The sequence below is a fragment of the Bubalus bubalis genome, chromosome 3 (assembly GCF_019923935.1).
Source record: "Bubalus bubalis isolate 160015118507 breed Murrah chromosome 3, NDDB_SH_1, whole genome shotgun sequence".
NCBI lineage: Eukaryota > Metazoa > Chordata > Mammalia > Artiodactyla > Bovidae > Bubalus > Bubalus bubalis.
In genome coordinates this window covers 86,096,392-86,118,948 of record NC_059159.1, presented here as the reverse complement: position 1 = coordinate 86,118,948, position 22,557 = coordinate 86,096,392, and the positions used below count along the sequence as shown (strand labels likewise).

The 22,557-nt window shown below is 39.8% G+C and overlaps 1 protein-coding gene across 5 annotated transcripts in view; it reads left to right on the top strand.

Moving 5' to 3' along the window:
• The window catches only part of FOCAD (focadhesin), a 301,517-nt gene extending 295,687 nt beyond the window's left edge, over nt 1–5,830 (top strand). For all 5 annotated transcript variants that reach the window (XM_044939795.2, XM_044939797.2, XM_044939796.2 and 2 more), the window contains 3 exons: nt 676–927; nt 3,133–3,208; nt 5,449–5,830. In XM_044939795.2, the coding sequence (XP_044795730.1) occupies nt 676–927; nt 3,133–3,208; nt 5,449–5,522 (402 nt within the window). In that variant the 3' untranslated portion in view covers nt 5,523–5,830. The remainder of the gene's footprint in view (nt 1–675; nt 928–3,132; nt 3,209–5,448) is intronic.
• Nucleotides 5,831–22,557: the final 16,727 nt, after the last annotated feature.

Genomic DNA, 22,557 nt, shown 5'->3' with positions numbered 1-22,557 from the left:
TCTTCTTATTTCCAACATTTATATTAACTTTCTCTGCTTTCTTACAAAAATCTTTTGAAACTTAGAAAATATAAATAAGCAGAAAGAATCATTTAAATCACAGTAATGCAGTAACTCAGAGGTAGCCGTTGTTATCACCATTTCTACGTGTCTAGTCTATAAAATCTAAATGCATGGATTCTAAACAGATTTTTTTAATGCATATGGAAAGTCATATGTTGTTTCTGTTCAAAAACAGAATATACTATACATATTTTTTAAGTTTTGGCCACATGATAATAAACCTTAATATCCCTGTTCATATCTCTCTTAATTAATTTTTAAATCTCTTTGAAAACACCAAAACAGAGGAGGAATGTTTGGATCTCAGTATGATTAGGCATTAAATAAATTATGTTCCTCTTGAAATGTTAGAACAATAATAATGAAACTGTTGGGCCTTCTCTACTTACGAAAGAGGATCCTTCAAACCTTCTGAAAGCCCAGAATGTCTCTTCATTAAGCATGGAAATGGTCTGGTATCCCATCCAGTTCCTCTTCTGGGGGAGGGGAGGGGCAGGAGGAAGGCTTCGGCGAGGGGGAAGATAACATTTCCTCCTGATGCGAGCTGTGTGTGAACACGTGGTACTTTGCAGTTAAAGTCTGTGACCTAACCCTGTTTCTTCTTTGCCGTAGGCTTTGGACTTCTTGTTGCTGATATTTGCAGCCGCAGTGGTTGCATGGGCAGATCACGCTGCCCCTCTCCTCCTTGGCCTCAGTGCCAGTTGGTTGCCATGGCATCAGGAAAAGGGCCCAGCTGGGCCAGCATCAAGCTTGCTTGGCAGGAGTCCATTACACAGGGTCACTCTGCAGGAGGCTCTCACTCTCCTTCCCAGTAGCATGCCTCTTCTGCTGCAGAAAGAGCCGTGGAAGGAACAGACCCAGAAGGTGAGGCAGCAGCCACCTGCTTCAGGGCAGGCAGCCGTTTTCTCTTCGGCAGCTTCTGCTGTAGAATTGCAGTGGGAGATAAGTGAGACCTGAGTCACACGACAGGCTTTCTTACTCAGTCTCAGATCTCAGCCAGATGCAGGGCCTCAGAGATTGAGGGTAGCTCAGGGTAACTGCTCGCTGAAAACAACAGTGATAATGGCAACAACTTGCTTACAGTTAGGGGTGAGGTGGAGAGAAAAGCTTGTGCTTGCCTTCATTTGTTGAAGACTTACGTGTTCTTGATACTGGGGATAAAGGATGAGTAACTCTCTGAAAGCTCAAAATTTCCTAGTGAGGACAGACAAGAAGGCAAGTTCAAAATTGCAAGATGGTACAATAAGGATGAGCTTCCCCGGTGGCTCTCAGTGTTAAAGAATCCACCTGCCAATGCAGGAGACCCAGGTTTGATCCCTGGGTTGGGACAATTCCCGGGAGTAGGACATGGCAACCCACTCCAGTATTCTTCCCTGGAAAATTCCATGGGCAGAGTGGCCTGGTGCGCTACAGTCCATGGGGTCACAAAGAGTCGGACATGACAGAGCATGCTCACACGTGATAAGGATACAGTTGATGAACAAGGGAGGGGGTGATCAACAATGCGTGGGGGGAAATCTTCCAGAGAGCTGTGAATCTGGAGTACCCATCTTTTACCATATTTAAGGCTCCCCACAGCTCATTCCATGTAGTAGCCACATTCTAGGCATTTCATGCTAGATACCATGGGGAGATCTGTAAAGGCCTCATGTCATCACCTTTGCCCTCAGGAAAACACAAACTATAGGGAGTACCTTTTGGTTTTTAATAGAGTTTCCCCAGGCTACTAGCTGTCCTGCAGAGCATATGAAAATGAGGTACATCTATATTTCTCATTGCATGGCTCTAACCTGTCTTGAATTGCCAATTGAAGGATTTTTTTGAATCCCGTTTAATTAAACTGGATCTTTATGAGGTTGAAAGCTTACAGCCAACTTTGTGGCTTACTTGTAAAATCTGAACCTTAGTCTTTAAAAATATTTCTGAACTGTGGACCCACAGTTCAGCCATGAACAACTCCATTGAACATCTCAAATAAAATGCCTTTGTTTTCTTAAACCTGATAAACATTAGTGTTATTACCTCTAATTTTGCATTTTCTTTTTCACTTTAATTATTTCTGGTCTGGGACACCCTGTTCATTTTGGACTACAGCGTAGATAGATATCTTGCATCTATTACGTATTTGTAGTACTTATTTACTTACCAGCAGGATATGATAAAACAAAATTGAGGAAAAGAAAATAAAGAAAAAATTTTAATTAAAGCAGGGAATTAGGAATATTTTATTTTTCTGTTTTCAACCCACAGTCTATGTCCAAAATTAAAATGCCTAGTACCTATGACTAGTGTTTTTTAGTGAGTCAAGATAGGGAACATTCAGTCAATGAAATTACCCAGTATCTAATTCAAAAACAATTTTGGCTATACCTGGGAGATCAGTCAAACTCATGAGTACGTGGAGTTTCTACCTTGCTTGCAGGATCTATTTGCAGTTAACATGCTTGGGTCTACCTAGCAAATTGTCTTATGCCTTTTCTGTTGCGTTTCAACTTGGCTTCATATCCATTTGGGCACAAACTATTCGTAGCTACAGAAACATATTTTAGTAACAGGGGCTTACAGCTGATGTGTTTACCTATTTGCTACCCACCTAGGAGCCTAGGCCTGATGCACACGGAACCAGGTGGCAGGCAGCATGGTGTGAAGAAGGAGTGTGAGGCTTTGAAGCCAGGTGTACTTGGGTTCAGATCTTGACTCTGCCAGTCATGGGGAGTGGACTTGGGCAAGGCTCTTACCCTTTCTGAGGCCTCTTAGAGTGATGAGAAAGAATGTTCATGGCACACCAGAGGCCCTCTGGGCCCCTGTCTACCCCACTCTTAAACTATAGTAACTCCCAGGATAATCAGCGAAAGAAGGAGGTTTGACTTTGCTGGGTCATTTAACTGAAGGCTGTCTCCAACATTTCCATCCCTTGTGCCTGGTCACATCCCCTCTTCACTCTCCCAGCCCAGGCAGGTATCATCTGGGGACTACTGTCCTGTTAGGCACATGGGCAGGTCCAAGGGTTTGAATGATGTCTTACCAATCCTGAGATTGTTTATCTGATACAATTCATTTTCACTCTAGGTCATTGACTGGCTGTTCAGCATCATGGAAAGCCCTAAGGAAGGACTCTCAGCAAAATCCAAGGATCTTTTAAAAGGTATTACTTTCATCCCTTATACCCAGCATAGGTGAAAACCATCCAGTGTTGTCTGTACTGGAGAACAGCATCCTAGTGTATGCTGGCTCCTGAAAGGGCTCATCTTGGTGCAGTTTAGAGAAGTAATCTGAAGCTGCCACCAATATGGCATTTTTGAATTAGAAAGTGGATTTAAAAAGAAGAGTTCCATGGCCTTTAATTTTTATTTAAGTGGTTTTTTAATGTTTTATTGTGATCATAAAATGACTGAATAAAAATTAGAAAATTCAGAAAAGTAAAAAAGAATAAGCAAAGAGGAATCCAGAATCCCATTGCACAATGACAATTTTGATTATTTTTCCTAAGTGTTACCCCCTCTGTGTGTAAGTTTTAACATTGTTATAATCATAGCCAATTGAAAAATGTACATACACACTTTGAGTACTGCCTTTTTTTACTTTAAAATTATTAAAAGCATTTTAACCTATTCTTATACTAGCTTCATAAGTATTTTTCATGGCTGTATAGTATTTTGCCAGGGGAATTGGACATTTCCCATGCTTCCAGGCATTTAGATGGTTTTCATGTTTTTTTATTGAAGAAGGAAATGGCAACCCACTCAAGTGTTCTTGCCTGGAGAATCCCAGGGATGGAGGAGCCTGGTGGGCTGCCGTCTATGGGGTCATACAGAGTCAGACCCGACTAATGTGACTTAGCAGCAGCAGCATGTTTTTTATACATCTCTGCTGCTGCTAAGTCACTTCAGTCGTGTCCGACTCTGTGAGACCCCATAGACGGCAGCCCACCAGGCTCCCCCGTCCCTGGGATTCTCCAGGCAAGAACACTGGAGTGGGTTGCCATTTCCTTCTCCAATGCATGAAAGTGAAAAGTGAAAGGAAAGTCACTCCGTCATATCCGACTCTTCGTGACCCCATGGACTGCAGCCTACCAGGCTCCTCTGTCCATGGGATTTTCCAGGCAAGAGTACTGGAGTGGGGTGCCATTGCCTTCTCCTTATACATCTCTATTGACTGTTACACTATGACTGCAGGATCCACAAATATAAGCTATCTTTCTGTGCAGATTACATGGATGTTTTTACTCAAACCTCAAACATCTTCTGGGTGTTGGTTCTGTGGTCCGAGACAGCTTGTACTGTCATCCACATCTTGGGACTTGGGGGTCAGGATCCTCCCAGTGGCTGCCACTGATGCCCCTGACATGCTTTAAGTTACTGCACTGGAAAGTCTTACCTTGGGAAAGTTGCCTGTTGGCCTACCCTTGTGATAACTGACCATATTTTGCTTTAAGTATGGTGTATTGTATTGATTGCCTAACAAGCAAGAATTATCTAATGTATTGTTCCTACCTCTAAAGTGGGTGGCAGGGCATGTGTAGGAAGGTGACTCTGATCAACCACAGAGCTTCACTGAGGATCAGAGCAGTGGTCTGACATATTTTCACTTGACCATTCCCAAGAAACTTGCTACTAGGACTTCCTCTACTTATTTTCCTTGGGGAGTTTGGACTCATTTTTAAGGGTCATGCGTCCATGATACCATTGGTTGTTCCCAACATATGCTGTCTTAAGTCATGAAGATAACAGTTAATTCCAGTGAGAGAAATTGTTATTTGGGTCAAGGAAGTACATGATCACTTGGTCATATATTCAAGGGCTTATTAGAGTCTCACATAATTATTGTGTAACTCTGGCTTATCTTCATTCTCTCACACTATAATACTTAAAAAAAATCAATATATTGATATTTATATTCATATCCTAAAATAAGATATATAATAAGTTACCTAGAGGGATTACACACAACTTCCTTACTTTAAATTGAGCCCATGAACCTAACTTCATTACAGGATCAGTTTGTTTACCTTTTAATAAGACATTTGGTGGAAAAGTCATATTCGTGTAGAAAAGTGCTCAAGTAGATTTTTACAAAGGGAACATACATATGTAGTCAGCACTTGGATTAAGAAAAAGAGCATCACCAGCATCCCAGAAGTCAGTTTGTTTTAATTCTGTGGAATTTCCCACTAACTGTTGCAAAGTAACTAAAAACAGACCTTTTCCTCAACCTTTACTAATGGCTTCTTCCATTAAAATTCTATCTAAGGCATGATAGTCATTCTTAAAGATTAGCCAAGCAGGAACAAGTCAAGTTCTGTTCTGACACCTTTTTGATCTAAATGATCTTTTCAAATGTAACTGCACCAAATGAAACAGTGTGCTTTTTTTTTGTCCCCTTTAGCTACCCTGCTGTCCTTGAGAGTTCTCCCAGAGTTTAAGAAGAAAGCTGTATGGACCAGAGCCTATGGTTGGTGAACAGCTTCACAGTAGCCAGCAGCATTCTCAGCTGGATGAGGAAAACCATATAGGCAGAAGGAATTTTTCAGAATTCGTGTCTGGGATTGCTGAGACATGATGCAGAGAGCTCAAGGGCATGAAAGGGTGGCCACAAAACTCACAGTTTGAACGGTGCATGCCTGGAGAGGTTGCTTTGGTTCCCAGGCCAGTTGAGACTGAAATAAGAACTTGAATTTTATTTGGCTGAGATCTGAAGGTTTTCTTTTGTGAAAATTTGACTATATCATCTCCTCCCTGCTAAATTCTAGTAAAACAATCTTGTGAAATCTGTGCATGTTGACTTTTGCTTTAAGGCATGGTGGAAGTTTTGCTCGCAAAACCAAACTATAGTGGTGACGGCGGAATCTGTTTCCCATGAAGTCTCTAGAGGATATTATTGACTCAATAAGTTAGACATGTTTTCTTATTCTTACTGCTAAAACACTCTTGGAACTGCTCTACATGCTTAAATAATAAGCGTGGTGTTAACCACTGCTAAATCAGACCCAAAAGTGGTGGCTATAATTTTTTATGCTTGAGTCTCTTGAATGCAAGTGAAAAGTTACCCAGTTCAGAATAAGAAAGGAAAGGTTTCTTTGCTCACAGGTATGATGGAAGCAGCATGGGGTGTAGGGGGGCACTCTAACTGACCGGGCCTGGGTCATATGTCCATCCACCTGAACTGGGTTCCCCCAGAAGAAAGGTGATGGGATGCTAGGCAAGCAAAAAATGGCAAATAGCTCCTCAAAAGATCAAAAGATTATACGTTTTTAATAAGTACAAATCTCGATCTTAATTAGGGTGACTGGTGGCATAATGGCAAGTAAATGAAGGAATGTGACAGTATCCTTAAGGGTTGCATTTTACTCAGGGGCTCGGAATCAGCCAGGAATTTAATTTTGCTCTGATTGCTAATTATTATTCCGTCATGCAGCCATTACTCAGGGCAGTCTTTAGCCAATCATATAAACACAGTGATATAAGTGTATAAGGGATTACTGGGGAGAAGAGGTGTGCCACTGGAAGAATATATCTCTGTGGCATGTACCTTCATGTTGTCACCAAGCCTACCTACCGCCTGGGTTAAAAACAGCTCTACTAATGTTCCAAATATATGGATTTATGATTCCAGGTGTCAAATATTTGTGGTTCACTGGGTAATTCACACTCTGTTTCCAGGTCACAGCTCTTTCTTTTGCTGAACTCCATAGTGTGCTGAGACACTTACAGAAAAGGAGGAAAGGAAGTACTTAACTCAGGTAGTACTTAACTGCATCACAGTATTTCATTTCTATTACCTCCTTAGAGGCTGAGCCACAGGGAAACGAGTTTTAAGGAAGCAGAAATGGAGAGCATTGCTGTGAGAAGCCAGTCTCCCCCTCTCTCCCACCCACCTTGACTCTCTCATATTTCCTACCAATGAGAGGCTGAAATTCTTCTAACATTTATTACTAGGTATCACGAGTATAAATGACTAGAGTTTCTCTTGCATTATCTTATTTTACCCTTACAACTACTAATAATACTATAAAGAGGCATTATTCTCTATTTTTAAATGAAGAAAACATCTAATACATAGCTGAGCTACTACCCTTGAAATCAAGGTTCTAGAACCCCAGGCCCAGAGCTTTCTACTGCATCAGGCTTGTCAGCACCCACTTTCGGATGAAAACTCCCACCAAAGATTACACTTCATTCATGCTAAATATAGATTGCTGGAATCAGATAAAAGAAACCCCCTGCCTCATATTAATAAGCCTCTGGAATTGGGAAGCTCGGAGTTACAGTGTAAAAGAGCAGGTCCTCATGGATTGAAGGACGTTACATTTCCAGCCAGCTGGCAAACGTGGATGGCAGTAAGAATAATGAAGAGGAAGTGGGCGCTGACCAACTACTCTGACATCCCCACCCCCTACAAGTCAGCAGAAAGACTTGCTGATGCTCATGAGAGGGATGAAGAATCAGCCCAGTCTTCCAGACCCAGACTGCCTTGTTCAATTCGGCCCAGTTTCTTCTCAATCAGGCTTTGTCCTTGCTCCTGCCCTGACAAGAAAACAGAAGAGTGCAAAAGGGAGGAAATAAAATCTATCTGTATCCTCTCTTCCCTAGCTCCCCTCTTTGTTTTCAGCAGTCTTATGTTTAAGATTCATAGGATTTTCCTATTCATGGGAAGCACTTAAAGAGTCTAAACTGTCAGATTCTAAATTTGAAGCTCTAAAGGTTCTAAACTCCAACCATTCTACGGATGTAGCTCACTGGAATAATAAGACCCTTTCTCCTGGTTACCTGTCTCACCTCAGGTAAGAATGAAGGTATTCCTTTAAATATTTTAGTTTGTTCTCCAAAAACCAGAAGTCTCTGCTTTTTTGAGACCAGTCTATATACAAAAAGAAAAGCTCCAAACTATATACAAAAGGAAAAGTTTCCTTGTAAGTCATCTTCTGTTAGTTTTTGAAATCACAAGTTGCCAAGACAAATAGTATGCTGGGGTATACTAACAAAGCATTGTGTGGGATTAAGTCTATGTTGTGTGTCTCAGATGTATCCAAACAGTCTGACCCTTGATTTGAAAAGTATATGTTTGAAACAGATGTTGGGATCCATGCAAGTGCCTAAAATCTTTGTGTTTTATTTGTAATGTAATGGCTCCATGGTAACTAACAAGCTGTTAATAACCTTTTTTAAGTTAATTGCCACAAGTTCTCCAAAATGATTTTAACCAAAGGTGATATTATAATTCCATAAAGGGTAAGTCTTTGTTAAGGACGCAACTGCTATCTTGAACTATCTTAGTTACTTTGAAAGCAAGAAGTAGTTTTAGATTTGGGGTAAACATTTTAGCAAATTGCTGTTTTAGAAGAGAAATCTGAGCATGTGGTTAAGAGCCTTCATTAAAAGCCAGAGTTGTAAGCCCAGACTTTAGGTCCCTGCCCTCAACCAGCCTACTGGAAGCTGCAGGCGTTCCGAATGGAAGCAGAGGACAGAATGTGGCGGAGACAGCTCACAGCCCTCACCAGTCTTCTGGAAAGATGCCTCACAGCATCATCCTCAGGTGTGAATCACTGCTGTGGTGCTGGACAAGATAATTTGCTTTTATATTCTCTGGAAAGAAATGCTTTATCCTAATCCTAGAAACTTTTAAGTCTCATCTTTTTAATATATGATGCAGTGTAATGTATTAATCTTCATAAACCAAAATTCTTTGAAACTGCAATTTAGAAAGAGCATCGTTTCTTGCCAGACACAGGGAACTTGTGAAATAATTTCCAAGCTGTTAGAAATGGTAATGAATAACAATGACATTGATGACTCCACAACTTTGGTTTTACTTCTCATATGAAAGAAGTAACCCACCTAACAAAGTAGTTGTGAGAGCTGAAAGAATTCAGAAATATGCTTCATAAATTCTAAAATGTAAAAGAAATGCTTTCATTTTTGTACATTTCCCTGACAATAAATAGTAGCTACAATGCTTGAAATGGGCCTGACACCTTATATGCTGGGACTTGGGAAGATAACGGAAACATCTTAAGTAAATACATTCTGTTAATAGAAGCAAGTAGCACATTAAGGAAAGATTTATATAAGTTTCTTAAAAAAAAACCCTCTATATTGTGTCTTCTGAACATGAGGTGACCTTTGAGATAAATCCAAAAAAATCACCTAGTTAATCTGATATGTTTATTAAAATGTAGTTTTTTCTGGATATTGTAGTAGTAATCCATAAACTCAGAGTTGCACAATTGTGTCTACTATGTACCACAATACAAGGTTCTGGAGTACAAAGTAAACAAGACATGACATTTTTTGCCCTTGTGGAGTTTACATTCAGAAAATATAAATCAGTAAAACATCATGTAATAAAAGCCTCTACTGCTAAGTTGCTTCAGTCGTGTCCAACTCTGTGCGACCCCATAGACGGCAGCCCATCAGGCTCCCCCGTCCCTGGGATTCTCCAGGCAAGAACACTGGAGTGGGTTGCCATTTCCTTCTCCAATGCATGAAAGTGAAAAGTGAAAGGGAAGTTGCTCAGTCGTGTCCGACTCTTAGTGACCCCATGGACTGCAGCCTACCAGGCTCCTCCATCCATGGGATTTTCCAGGCAGGAGTACTGGAGTGGGGTGCCATTGCCTTCTCCGATAAAAGCCTCTAGGAAACATAAATTTCCTATGTCTGTATGGCTATTTATAATTTACAAAGATTTATTTACTTTACCATATTTCATTTGCTCTTCACAACCTTGGGCAGTTGAGAAAATTAGAACTCAGGGTCATTCAGTTAGTAAATACTGGGGCTGCATTTGAAATCACAACCAATGTTCTTGAGAGGACTGTGCAGGATGGCAGAGCAGAAGGACCCTGAGCTCAGCTCCTCTCACAGGTGCACCAAAATCACAACTATGTGCAGAACAACCATCAGTGAAAAAAACCAGAACCTACCAGAAAAGATATTTTACAACTTAATATATAAAGAAGGAGCCATAATGAGACAAGTAGGGATAACAGAATTGTGATACAGTCAAATCTCACACCAACCCTGCCCCCTCAGGTAGGTGATCCAAAAATAGAGTAATAACAATTGCAAAGTTTCTCCCAAAGGAGTGAGAGGTCCCACATTTAGCTCCCTAGCCCAGGAATCCTGCACCAGGAAGATAAGCCCCCAGAGCATTTGGCTTTCAGGGCCAGCAGGGCTTACTTTAGGGAGTCCCAGAGGGCTGGGGGAAATAAAGACTTCACTCTTAAAGGGCACACACAAAATCTGACACCTTTCCTGGACCCAGGACAGAGGAAGTAATTTGAGAGGAGCCTGGGTCAGATCTACCTACTAACCTTGGAGAGTCTCCCAGAGAATTAAGAGGCAACTGAAGCTCACCTTGACAAAGACATTGCCATCGGCATCTTGGGGAACTACTTCTCTCACAGGGACTCTGGTGCTGTGGGTTGCCACTGTGGAATCCTTCCCCTATCTAGCATATTAGCTCAGGACCCACCACACCCTGGTCCAATAGTCTGCAGGCACCAGTGCTGGGACATCTCAGGCCACGAAACTAAAGAAAACAGATGGTCCAAAACATAATGGATGCAGCAAAAGCAGTTTTAAGCAGGAAATGTATAACAAAACAATCTTACCTCAAGAACAAAGAAAAAATCTCAAAACAACCTAACCTTACACCTAAAGCAACTAGAGAAAGAAGAACAAACAAAATCCAAAGTTAGCAGAAGGAAAGAAATCATAAAGATTAGAGCAGAAATAAATTAGGCAGAGATGAACAACAGGAAACACCAATGAAACTAAAAGCTGGTTCTTTGAGAAAATAAAATTGATAAATCTTTAGCCAGACTCAGCAAGGAAAAAAAAGGGAGAGGACTCAAATCAATAAAATTAGAAATGAAAAAGGAGGAACTACAACTGACACCACAGAAATACAAAGGATTATAAGAGACTATCACAAACAACTATAAGCCAATAAAATGGACAACCTAGAAGAAATGGACAAATTCTTAGAAACATACAACCTTTTAAGACTGAACCAGGAAAAAAACAGAAAATATGAACAGATCAATCACAAGTACTAAAAATGAAAATGATTTAAAAACTTCCAACAAATCAAAGTCCAGGACCAGATGGCTTCACAGGTGAATTCTATCAAACATTTAAGGAAAAGTGTTTAACATCTATCTTCCTGAAACTTGTCTAAAAAATTGCAGAAGGAGGAAATTCTCAAGTTCATTCTACGAGGCCACCATCACCCTGATACCAAAACCAGGCAAAGATACCACCAAAAAAAAAAAAAAAATTACAGGCCAATATCACTGATGAACATAAATGCACAAATACTCAACAAAATACTAGCAAACTGAATCCAACAATACATTAAAAGGATCATACACCATGATTGAGTGGTGTTTATTCCAGAGATGCAAGGATTTTTCAACATCCACAAATCAGTGTGATACAAAACATTAACAAACTGAAAGAAAAAAACCCAATAGATGCAGAAAAAGCTTTTGAAAAAATTCAACACCCATTTATGATAAAAATACTCCAGAAAGAATAAAGGGAACCTACCTCAACATAATATAGGACATATATGGCAAACACACAGCTAACATCATTCTTAACAGTGAAAAGCTAAAAGCATTCACTCTAACATCAGAAGGCAAGGATGTCCATTCTCACCACTTTTATTCAATACAGTATTGGAAACCTTAGTCACAGCAATCAGACAAGAAATAAAAGGAATTCAAACTGGAAACGTAAAACTGTCATTGTTTGCAGGTGACATGGCTAAACAGAAAATCCTAAAGACACTATCAAAGAACTACTAAAGCTCATCAATGAATCTGGTAAAGTTGCATGATACAAAAGTAATATACAAAAATTCGTTGCTTTTCTATGCATTAACAGCAAACAGAAAAAGAAACTAAGGAAACAATCCCACTTATGATCCTATCAAAAGTAATAAAATATGTAGGAATAAATCTTCCTAAGGAAGCAGCAATAAGAGACCTTAGAAAACTATAAGACCCTGAAAGAGATTGAAAACAACAAACAGATATATTGTGTTCATGTTTTAAATATTGTTAAAATGATCAAGGAAATCTACAGTTCAATGCAATCTGTATTAAAATGCCCAAGACATTTTTCACAGAAATAGAAAAAATAATTTTAAAATTTGTATGGAAACACAAAAGGCCCCAAATAGTAAAAACAGTCTTTATAAAGAAGAACAGAACTGGAAGGATCTCACTCCTTAACTTCAGACTATATACTACAAAGCTACAGAAATCAAATCAGTATGGCACTGGCACAAAAACAGACATGCAGAGCAATGGAACAGACTAGAACCCAGAAATAAACTTATGGTCAATCTCTGATTAAAAAAAAGGCAAGCATACACGATGGAGAAAAGACAGTCTGCTCAGTAAGTGATACTGGTAAAACTGGACAGTGACATGTAAAACAACTAGAACATGTTCTCACATGATTACAAAAATAAAATGGATTACAGAACTAAACATAAGACTGGAAACTATAAAACTCCTAGAAAGAAACATACGATGAAAACTCTTTGACATAAATCATAACACTATTTTTTGGATCTGTCTCCTAAAGCAAAGGAAACAAAAGCAAAAATAAACCATTGTCACCTACTTAAACTTAAAAGCTTTTGCACAGCAAAGGAAACCATTGACAAAATTTAAAAAAAGGCTGAATGGGAGAAATATTTGTAAATGATATGACCAATAAGGGGTTAATATTTAAAATATAGAAACACCTCATACAACTCAATATCAAAAAACAATTTGATTAAAAATGGGCAGAAACCTAAATAGACCTTTTTCCAAAGAAGACATACACATGGCCAACAGGTATATAAAAAGATGCTCAATATCACTAGCCATCAGGGAAATGCAAATTAAAATCACAATGAGATATTACCTCACACTTGTCAGAATGGCTGTCATCAAAAAGAATACAAATAACAAATATTGGCAAGGATGTAGAGAAAAGGGAAAGCCACATACTCTCTTTTTGAGGATGTAAACTGGTGCAGCCACTAGCGAAAATAGTGTGTCAAAAAACTAAAAACAGAACTGCCATATGACCCAGAAACTCCACTCTTGGGTATTTATCCCCCCCAAAATCCAAAACACTAGTTAAAAACGATACATGCACCCCACTACTGAAGCCTGTGTGCCCTGGAGCCTGTGCTCAGCAACAAGAGAAGCCACTGCAATGAGAAGCTTGTGCACCACAATTAAAGAGTAGCCCCCACTCGCCACAACTAGAGAAAAGCCCTGCAGCAATGAAAACCCAGCACAGCCAATAAATAAAATTATTAAAAATAAAGATCAGTTCAGTCACTCAGTTGTGTCCAACTCTGCGACCCCATGAATCGCAGCACGCCAGGCCTCCCTATCCATCACCAACTCCCGGAGTTCACCCAAACTCATGTGCATTGAGTCAGTGATGCCATACAGCCATCTCATCCTCTGTCGTCCCCTTTTCCTCCTGCCCCCAATCCCTCCCAGCATCAGGGTCTTTTCCAATGAGTCAACTCTTCGCATGAGGTGGCCAAAGTATTGGAGTTGCAGCTTCAGCATCAGTCCTTCTGATGAACACCCAGAACTGGTCTCCTTTAGGATGGACTGGTTGGATCTCCTTGTAGTCCAAGGGACTCTCAAGAGTCTTCTCCAGCACCACAGTTCAAAGGCATCAATTCTTCGGTGCTCAGCTTTCTTCACAGTCCAACTCTCACATCCATACATGACCACTGGAAAAACCATAGCCTTGACTAGACGGACCTTTGTTGACAAAGTAATATCTCTGCTTTTTAATACGCTATAAAGATACACACACCCCAGTGTTCACAGCAGCATTATTTACAATTGCCAAAATATGGAAGCAACCTAAATATCCAACAACAGATGAATGGATAAAGAAGGTGTAGTATATATATACATTGGAATTCTACACAGTCATGAAAAACAATGAAATTTTGCCATTTTCAACAACGTGGATGGACTTGGAGGGGTTTATACTAAGTGAAATAAGTAAGATGAGAAAGATAAATTCTGTATGATATCACTTATACATGTAATATAAAAAATAAACTAATGAATATAACAAAAAAGAAACAAATTTGCAGATAAACAAACCAGTGGTTACCAGTGTGGAGAGGGAAAGGGGAAAGGGCACAATAGGGGTAGGGAATTAGGGGGTACAAACGACTATGTATAAAACAAGCCATAAGGATATATTTGTACAACACAGGGAGTATAGTCAATGTTTTATAAGTAGAATACAACCTTTAAAAATTGTGAACCACTCTATTGTATACATGAAAATTATATAATATTGTACACCAGAAAATTATATAATATGGTACATTAGTAAGAAGCAAAAACAAAAAAACAATGCTCTTACCTCCACATTATGTATCACAGGACCCCATGGTTCAGCTGAATACCATGACAGATTCCTGCATTTCTCTGATGAATTAAGATGTATTTTTACTAATTGATTTTCATATATTAATAAAATTGACTGGAACCTTTTTTTAAGATGAGATGTGAAACTCTAGCTATCCTTAGCAAAGATAGACTAATTTGTTAATAATTCCTATTTAGTGGGTTCAAAACTATACAAGAGAAAATGAATGCCCCATCATCTCAGTTGTACAGAGAACTACATTCTATGATGTCTTTTATATAAATAGTTCTTGTTAGCAATTTTCTATCCAAACTGAAATACATTAGACTCAAAAGCAGTGGCTGTCAAACTGTAGTGAACATGAGGCTCATTTGAGGAACCTGTCAAAATGCAGGCTCCTGTGTTCATTACAAAGCTTCTGATTCAACGTATCTTTCATGGAGCCCAGGAATCTGGATTCTAAACAGGTACTCTTGTTAATTCTATGACTCCTGCTTCCTGGAATTACTCTGAAAAACTGTCCTGGAGAAATGCCATATCAAAATTAGCTTATCACTTAGACCCAGAAGAAGAAAGTAAAAATTATCTGAAAGAAAGGAAGACATGATGTTTTTAAAACCAAAATAAACCAATGAGAAGAAGTTGTCAGGGAAAGGGGAGCTTTAATTTTTAACTTTAATATTTTAGCACAATAAAATACGACTTTTCTTTGTACATAAATTTAAATAAATGTATGATTCTTTCTTTGGAGAAACAGATATTGATGATATTATTTCCTTCAACTTTTGAAAGAAATACAGATTCTTGTAAGTGATGGATTTGCTCAAGATAGCAAATGTAATAAAAAAAAAAAAAAAGTTAACTTTGCTTAGGAAGTTCAGTGAGACCTAGTACATTTTTTGACAACAAACCTGTATACAGGAAGTCTGGTAAAGATGTATTATGTTGTGCTGTACCTGACATACTGCAGGCACAAAATAAGTTTCTTGAGTAAATAAATACAGGCATTTGTATACAGCCAACAAGGGACCAACTCATTCTATTAAGGTTAACCTTTCTATTGAATGAAAAGACCAAGATAAAGAGTGTTTCTGAAAAAGCATGCTGGGAGTAAAATAAAACACATCTGAGCTGAACGGATGTGTTTTGAAGTGTTAATTATTGGTTTTCATTCAACTGTCTTCTTAAAGGAAAATCTCAAGGACTCTGATGACATTATTTGTGTTTCACTTGTATTTTTTGGTAGACTTTTGCTGAGTGATGAAATAAATTCTCCAAAGCAGTTTTGATTCAGTTAAGTTTTACCTTTTTTTTTTTTTCCTTAGCACCAGAAGCACTGCGGATGTATTAATAATTAGTATTCTGTAACTTGGGTTACATGGAACCTCACACAATACAACTTTGCACTTGAAACCCCAGAAAGTTTATTTTAAAAGTTATGTCTCCTACATTCAAAATATCTAGTTTTTCCTACTTCATGTATATTAACTAGATTTCAGAAAGTAAGGCTTTGATAACACTGAACAAAATTAAATGAAGATTTGGTGGACGTGGTTAAAACAGATAGCCAAAGATAACAGCTTTGCAAACTGGGTAACATCTGATTAGCTAAATGTTTACTGTCTCAGATTCTTAATCTTGGGAACACCAACTTGAGTGGGAAAAAAACTACATCCTGATTTTCACCAATCTCTATCAAAATGTATTTCTTTCAGTAAAGACAGGCAGCTAGCCACAGTACTATAAACAACTGGGAAAAAAAGTAAATCACAGATTTTTTTTTTAATGTTACAATTGTTGCACATATCTCAAATTATTGTGAATCGTTATCTCTGCTCCAAAATTACCAGAATTATACTGGTATTTACTGTTTGTAAACCAAATTTACTGTTTGGTTTTATACTTGGAGAAGTAGGAAGGTTCTTAAGGTAATCTGGTTTAAAAAGTAAAGTTATAAAATTTTAATTTCTTACAGTAATCCCATCATGTTTATTTTATCTAATTCTTCATCTTAGATATATTTCATATATAATAACATATTTCAATTGACATATATACACTGATATTTTATACATAGTTAATACTATGTGTAAAATAGGTAACTAATAAGAACGTACTGAATAGCACAGGGAACTCTGCTCAATGCTCTGTGGTGACCTAAATGGGAAGGAAATCCAACAAAGGGGATATGTACACATATAGCCCATTCACTTTGCCGTACAGTAGAAGCCAACACAATATTGTAAAGCAACTATACGCCAGGAAAAAAAAAAAAGGAAAATAGTATTATGTATTTCAGCAATGGAGGTAGCTATTTTTATTGGGAGGAAGCTAGGCTAAGTCATCTAAAGTTTCCAAAGAGATTCTCTTCTCTTTATCCACTAAAGCTTTCATTAATAAAAAAAAAAAAAAAAAATGGGAAGTGGGGGACTTCCCTGGCAGTCCCATGGTTAAGACTTCACCTTTCAGTGCAGGGGGTGTGGGTTTGATCTCTGGTCAGGAAGCTACGATCCCACATGCCTCATGGCCAAAAAACCAAAACATAACAAATACAATAAACCTTTTTTAAGTGGTCTATATTTAAAAACTCCTAAAATTTTTTTAGAAGTGAAATAAGCAACATAAAAGCAAAATAGAGAAAGGGGATCAAGGTGGTGGAATATGAGGATGGATGTGGGGCTCACCTCCCCCACAAACACATCCAAACTACATGTATATGTAGAACAATTCTCATGCAAAACTAACTAGGAACTGGCAGAAAAATCCCTATACAACTGAGGCTGCAAGCCGTTTACCTTTTGGAGTAAGGAGGGGAAGACCCACAGACCTGGCATCCCAATCTTGGGGTCCTATGTGGAGGAGACAAGCCCCGTGGCTGCTTGGAGAAATACTGACAGAAAAGCTGGAAAGGCCTGGACTCCACTGGTGAGGAGGGCACAGGTGCTGGCTTGCCAACAGAGCAGAGAGTCTGCCTTAGTGGCTGCTGCTGCTGCTGCTGAGTCACTTCAGTCGTTTCCGACTCTGTGCAACCCCACAGACGGCAGCCCACCAGGATGCCCCGTCCCTGGGATTCTCCAGGCAAGAACACTTGAGTGGGTTGCCATTTCCTTCTCCAATGCATGAAAGTGAAAAGTGAAAGTGAAGTCGCTCAGTCATGTCCGACCCTCAGCAACCCCATGGACTGCAGCCTTCCAGGCTCCTCCATGGGATTTTCCAGGCAAGAGTACTAGAGTGGGGTGCCATTGCCTTCTCCATCTCACTGCATTCCCCTATCCCAACTGAATGGACACCACGGCCCTGCTCACTCCACACCACAGCATGGCACTGGATCTAGGGCAGCTGGTTCCTGAGAAAAGACTCCACCTAGGGGTGCAGAGGCAAACTGGGGGGCCTCAGATGAGGTCCAAGTAGGGCAATGGCAGCCACTGTTGGTGGTGACTCAAATAGCACCCCAGAAGCAGTCCAGACTTCTGACAGAATTCCTGTAACCAATACACTGTGACCCCCCCGCCCCAGTTGCAGCTGAGCAAGTGCTCCAGCACCGCCCACTCCATGCCGCAACACAGCACTAGATCTGGGTCTACCACAACAGGGGCAAAGATGCAACCTTGGGCCGCATCTGAGCAGAGCTACAGACACATATACAGGTAGCACATCTTACCTCTATAAGCACATAAGCCCCACTTATTTCAGCACTCCCCTCCTTTGGGGCAAAGGCCTCAGTGGAGGGAGAAGAAAACATACTTAAAGGGAACAGACGGAGAAGGCAATGGCACCCCACTCCAGTACTCTTGCCTGGAAAATCCCATGGATGGAGGAGCCTGGTGGGCTGCAGTCCATGGGGTTGCTAAGGTCAGACACGACTAAGCGACTTCACTTTCACTTTTCACTTTCATGCACTGGAGAAGGAACTGGCAACCCACTCCAGTGTTCTTGCCTGGAGAATCCCAGGGACAGGGGAGCCTGGTGGGCTGCCATCTATGGGGTCGCACAGAGTCAGACACGACTGAAGGGACTTAGCAGCAGCAGCAAAGGGAACAGAACCAGCTCAGGCCCAACCATCTGGGCATCTGCTCTATCAATTGGGATCAGACCCTGCCCCTGACAGGGCAGTGATGGCCAATGAGCAGAGAGGAAGTCCTGCCTCACAGCACACACAGACTCTTGCTCCTCCAACACCAGCCACGTGCCATACCAAGGTGACAGTGGACAGCACAAGCTGAGAAGAATGTGACTACTGTCCACGTTAAATCTAGCCCTCACACCAAAGATACTGGGCACACAGTCTACAAAGGGACACTTTCACATAAAAATGCCCCTTCAGGACCATAATAGATAAATGTTTCACCTAAATCCATAGAGACAGAGATGGCTAAGTGAAAAGGAAGAGAAAACTTCTGAAAAAAATAATGAAACTGGTAGATCATTAGTCTAGTAGACAAATTCAAAACATTGGCAATAAAAGTGATAACTGAATTAGGTGACAGAATTTATCTAAGCACAGGTTATTTTAACAAGGAACTAGAGACTATAAAGAAAACCAAATCAAAAATAGATAACTGAATTATCCATTATTGATAAGGGCTTCCCTAGTGGCTCAGATGGTAAAGAATCTGCCTGCAATGTGGAAGACCTGGGTTCAATCCCTGGGTTGGGAAAATACCTGGAGAAGGGAGCAGCAACCCACTCCAGTGTTCTTACCTGGAGAATTCCATGGACAGAGGAGCCTGGCCAGCTACAGTCCATGGGGTCTCAAACAGTCAGACATTACTGTGCGACTAACACACACATTTTTGATAAAGCACTCTAGCAGTACTGAATCACAGACTAAATGACACAGAAGAAAGTATGAGTGACCTGGAAGACAGAATAATGGAAATCACCCAATCAGAACAGCAGACAGAAAGACAAATGAAAACGAAAACAAAGCAACATACAAGATCTATGGTACAACATAAAAAGTGCCAACATTCACACTACAGAGGTTCTAGAAGAAAGAAGAGGATCAAAAACCTATTTAAAGAAATTATGGCTAAAAACTTCACAAACCTAAACAAGGAAACAGATACCCTTATACAGGAATCACAAAGGGTCCCAAGCAAGAAGAACCCTAACAGACTCACACCAAGACACAACATAATTAAAACAGCAGAAGTCAGAGAGAGAATTCTAAAGGCAGCAAGAGAAAAATAAATAGTCATATACAAAGGAACCACCATAAGGCTATTAGCTGATTTCTCTGCAGAAACTTTGCAGGTCAGAAGGGAGGGCATTATACATTCAAAATCTTAAAAGGGAAAAAACCTGAAACTTAGAATACTCTACACACCAAGATTATCATTTAGAATAGGAGAGATAAAGACCTCAGACAAGTAGAAACTAAAAGAATTCACCAATACGAAACCTAAAAGAAAAGTTAAAAGAAATGTCAAAGAATCTACTCTAAATGGAAAAGAAGTAAGAATATATAGGAAAAGGAAAATCCCAATAAGAAAGGCAAATATAAGGATAAAGATCACTTAAATAAGGCAGTACATAGATCAAAACAAAAGTAAAAGATTGTAAAAGCAACTATAATTGCAATCAACAATAAAGGGTAAGCATGAAGATGTAAAATATGGCTTCAAAAACACAAAATGTGGGAAAGTGAAAGTAAAGTCATTCAGTCGTGTCTGACTCTTTGCAACCCCATAGACTGTAGCCTACCAGGCTCCTCCGTCCATGGGGTTCTCTAGGCAAGGATACTGGAGTGGGTTGCCATTTCCTTCTCCAGAGATCTTAATGTGGGAGAGGGGAGTAAAAAATGTAGATCTTTTCAGTTTAAAGCAAGTAGATACAACTATGAACCAATATATATGAACCCACAGTACCCATAAATCAAAAACCTACAAGATACAAAAACCAAAAGAAAGGAACTTAAGCACACTAAAAAAGAAAATTATCAAACCACAATGGGAGAAACAAAAAGAAGTGAACACTGAAGAACTACAAAAACAACTGGAAAAGAAAGTAACAAAATAAGTACATAGCTATCAATAATTACTTTAAATGTCAATGGACTAAATGCTCTGATCAAAACACACAGGGTGGGCTCTCACATTAGAAGAATTAATACTATTAAAATGGACCTACTACCCAAAGCAACCTACAGATTTAATGCAATCCCTACAAAATACCCATGACATTTTTCACGGAACTAGAAAAATAATCCTAAAATTAACATGAAACCACAAAAGAACATGGAACCCAAACTGCTAAAGCAATTCTGAGAAAAAAGAACAAAGCTGAAGGTATCACCTTCCAGGACCTCAGACTCTACCACAAAGCTACAGTCAAAACAGCATGGTGCTGGCACAGAAACATAGATCAATGGAACAGAATACAGAGTCCACATATAAACCCATGCAGTTATGGTCACTTAATCTATGACAAAGGAGACAAGAATATACAATGGAGAAAAGACACTCTTTTTAATAAGTGTGTATGTTTGAGTGTATTAGTCACTCAGTTGTGCCCGACTCTTAGAGACCCCATGGACTGCAGCCCAACAGGCTCCTCTGTCCATGGGATTTTCCAGGCAAAAATACTGGAGTGGTTTGCCATTTCCTTCTCCAGGGGATCTTCCCAACCCAGGGATCGAACCTGGGTCTCCTGCACTTCAGGAAGATTCTTTACCAACTGAACTACCAGGGAAGCCCCTTTAATAAGTGGTGGTGGAGAAAATGGGCTGCTATAGGTAAAACAATGAGATTGAACATTTTCTCACACTATTACAAATATAAGCTCAAAATAGATTTTAAAGAATTAAATGTAAGACTGGAAACCATAAAACTAAAAGAAACATAGAAAGACACTCTTTGACATAAAACAGCAATATTTTTTGCTTTCTCCTAAGGCAAACAAGGAATGATGCTAAAGCTGAAACTCCAGTACTTTGGCCACCTCATGAGAAGAGCTGACTCACTGGAAAAGACTCTGATGCTGGGAGGGATTGAGGGCAGGAGGAGAAGGGGACCACAGAGGATGAGATGGCTGGAGGGCATCACTGACTCGATGGATGTGAGTTTGAGTGAACTCCAGGAGTTGGTGATGGACAGGGAGGCCTGGCGTGCTGCAATTCATGGGGTCTCAGAGAGTCGGACACGACTGAGTGACTGAACTGAACTGAACTCAAGGCAAACAAAAGCAAAAATAAACAATAAACAAATGGGACCAATTAAACTTAAAGCTTCTGCAGAGCAAAGGAAACCATCAAGAAAATGAAAAGACAACCTACTGAATGGAAGGAAATATTTGCAAATGATGTGACTGACAAGGAATCAAAATCCAAAATATACAATCAGCTCATACAACTCAACATCAAAAAACAATCCAATCAAAAAATCAGCAGGATTTGAATTCCTGTTGGTAGGAATGTAAATTGGTGCAGCCACTATAAAAAAGAGTGTGGAGGTTCCTTAGAAAAATTATGAATAGAACTACTTTATGACCTGGCAGTTCAGCTGTCAAGAATCCACCTGCAATGCAGGAGATACAGGAGTCACGGGTTTGATCCCTGGGTCAGGAAGATCCCCTGAAGGAAGAAATGGCAATCCACTTCAGAATTCTTGCCTGGGAAATCCCATGGACAGAGGAGCCTGGTGGGCTACAATCCATAGGGTCGAAGAGTCAGACACAGCTGAGCAGGCATGCACACACACATATGACCTGACAATTCAACTCTTGGGTATATACCCAGAAAAAGTAAAAACACTAATTCAAAAAGATTCATGCAACCCAATGTTCATAGCCACACTGTCTACAGTAGCTGAGACAAAGAAGCAACCCAAGTGCCCATCAACAGATGATTGAATTAAGAAGGTGTGCCATACATATTCTTATGGCACACCTTCTTAATTCAATCATCATACATATCGGAGAAGGCAGTGGCACCCCACTCCAGTACTCCTGCCTGGAAAATCCCATGGATGGAGAAGCCTGGTAGGCTGCAGTCCATGGGGTCGCTGAGGGTCGGACACGACTTGAGCGACTGCACTTTCACTTTTCACTTTCATGCATTGGAGAAGGAAATGGCAAG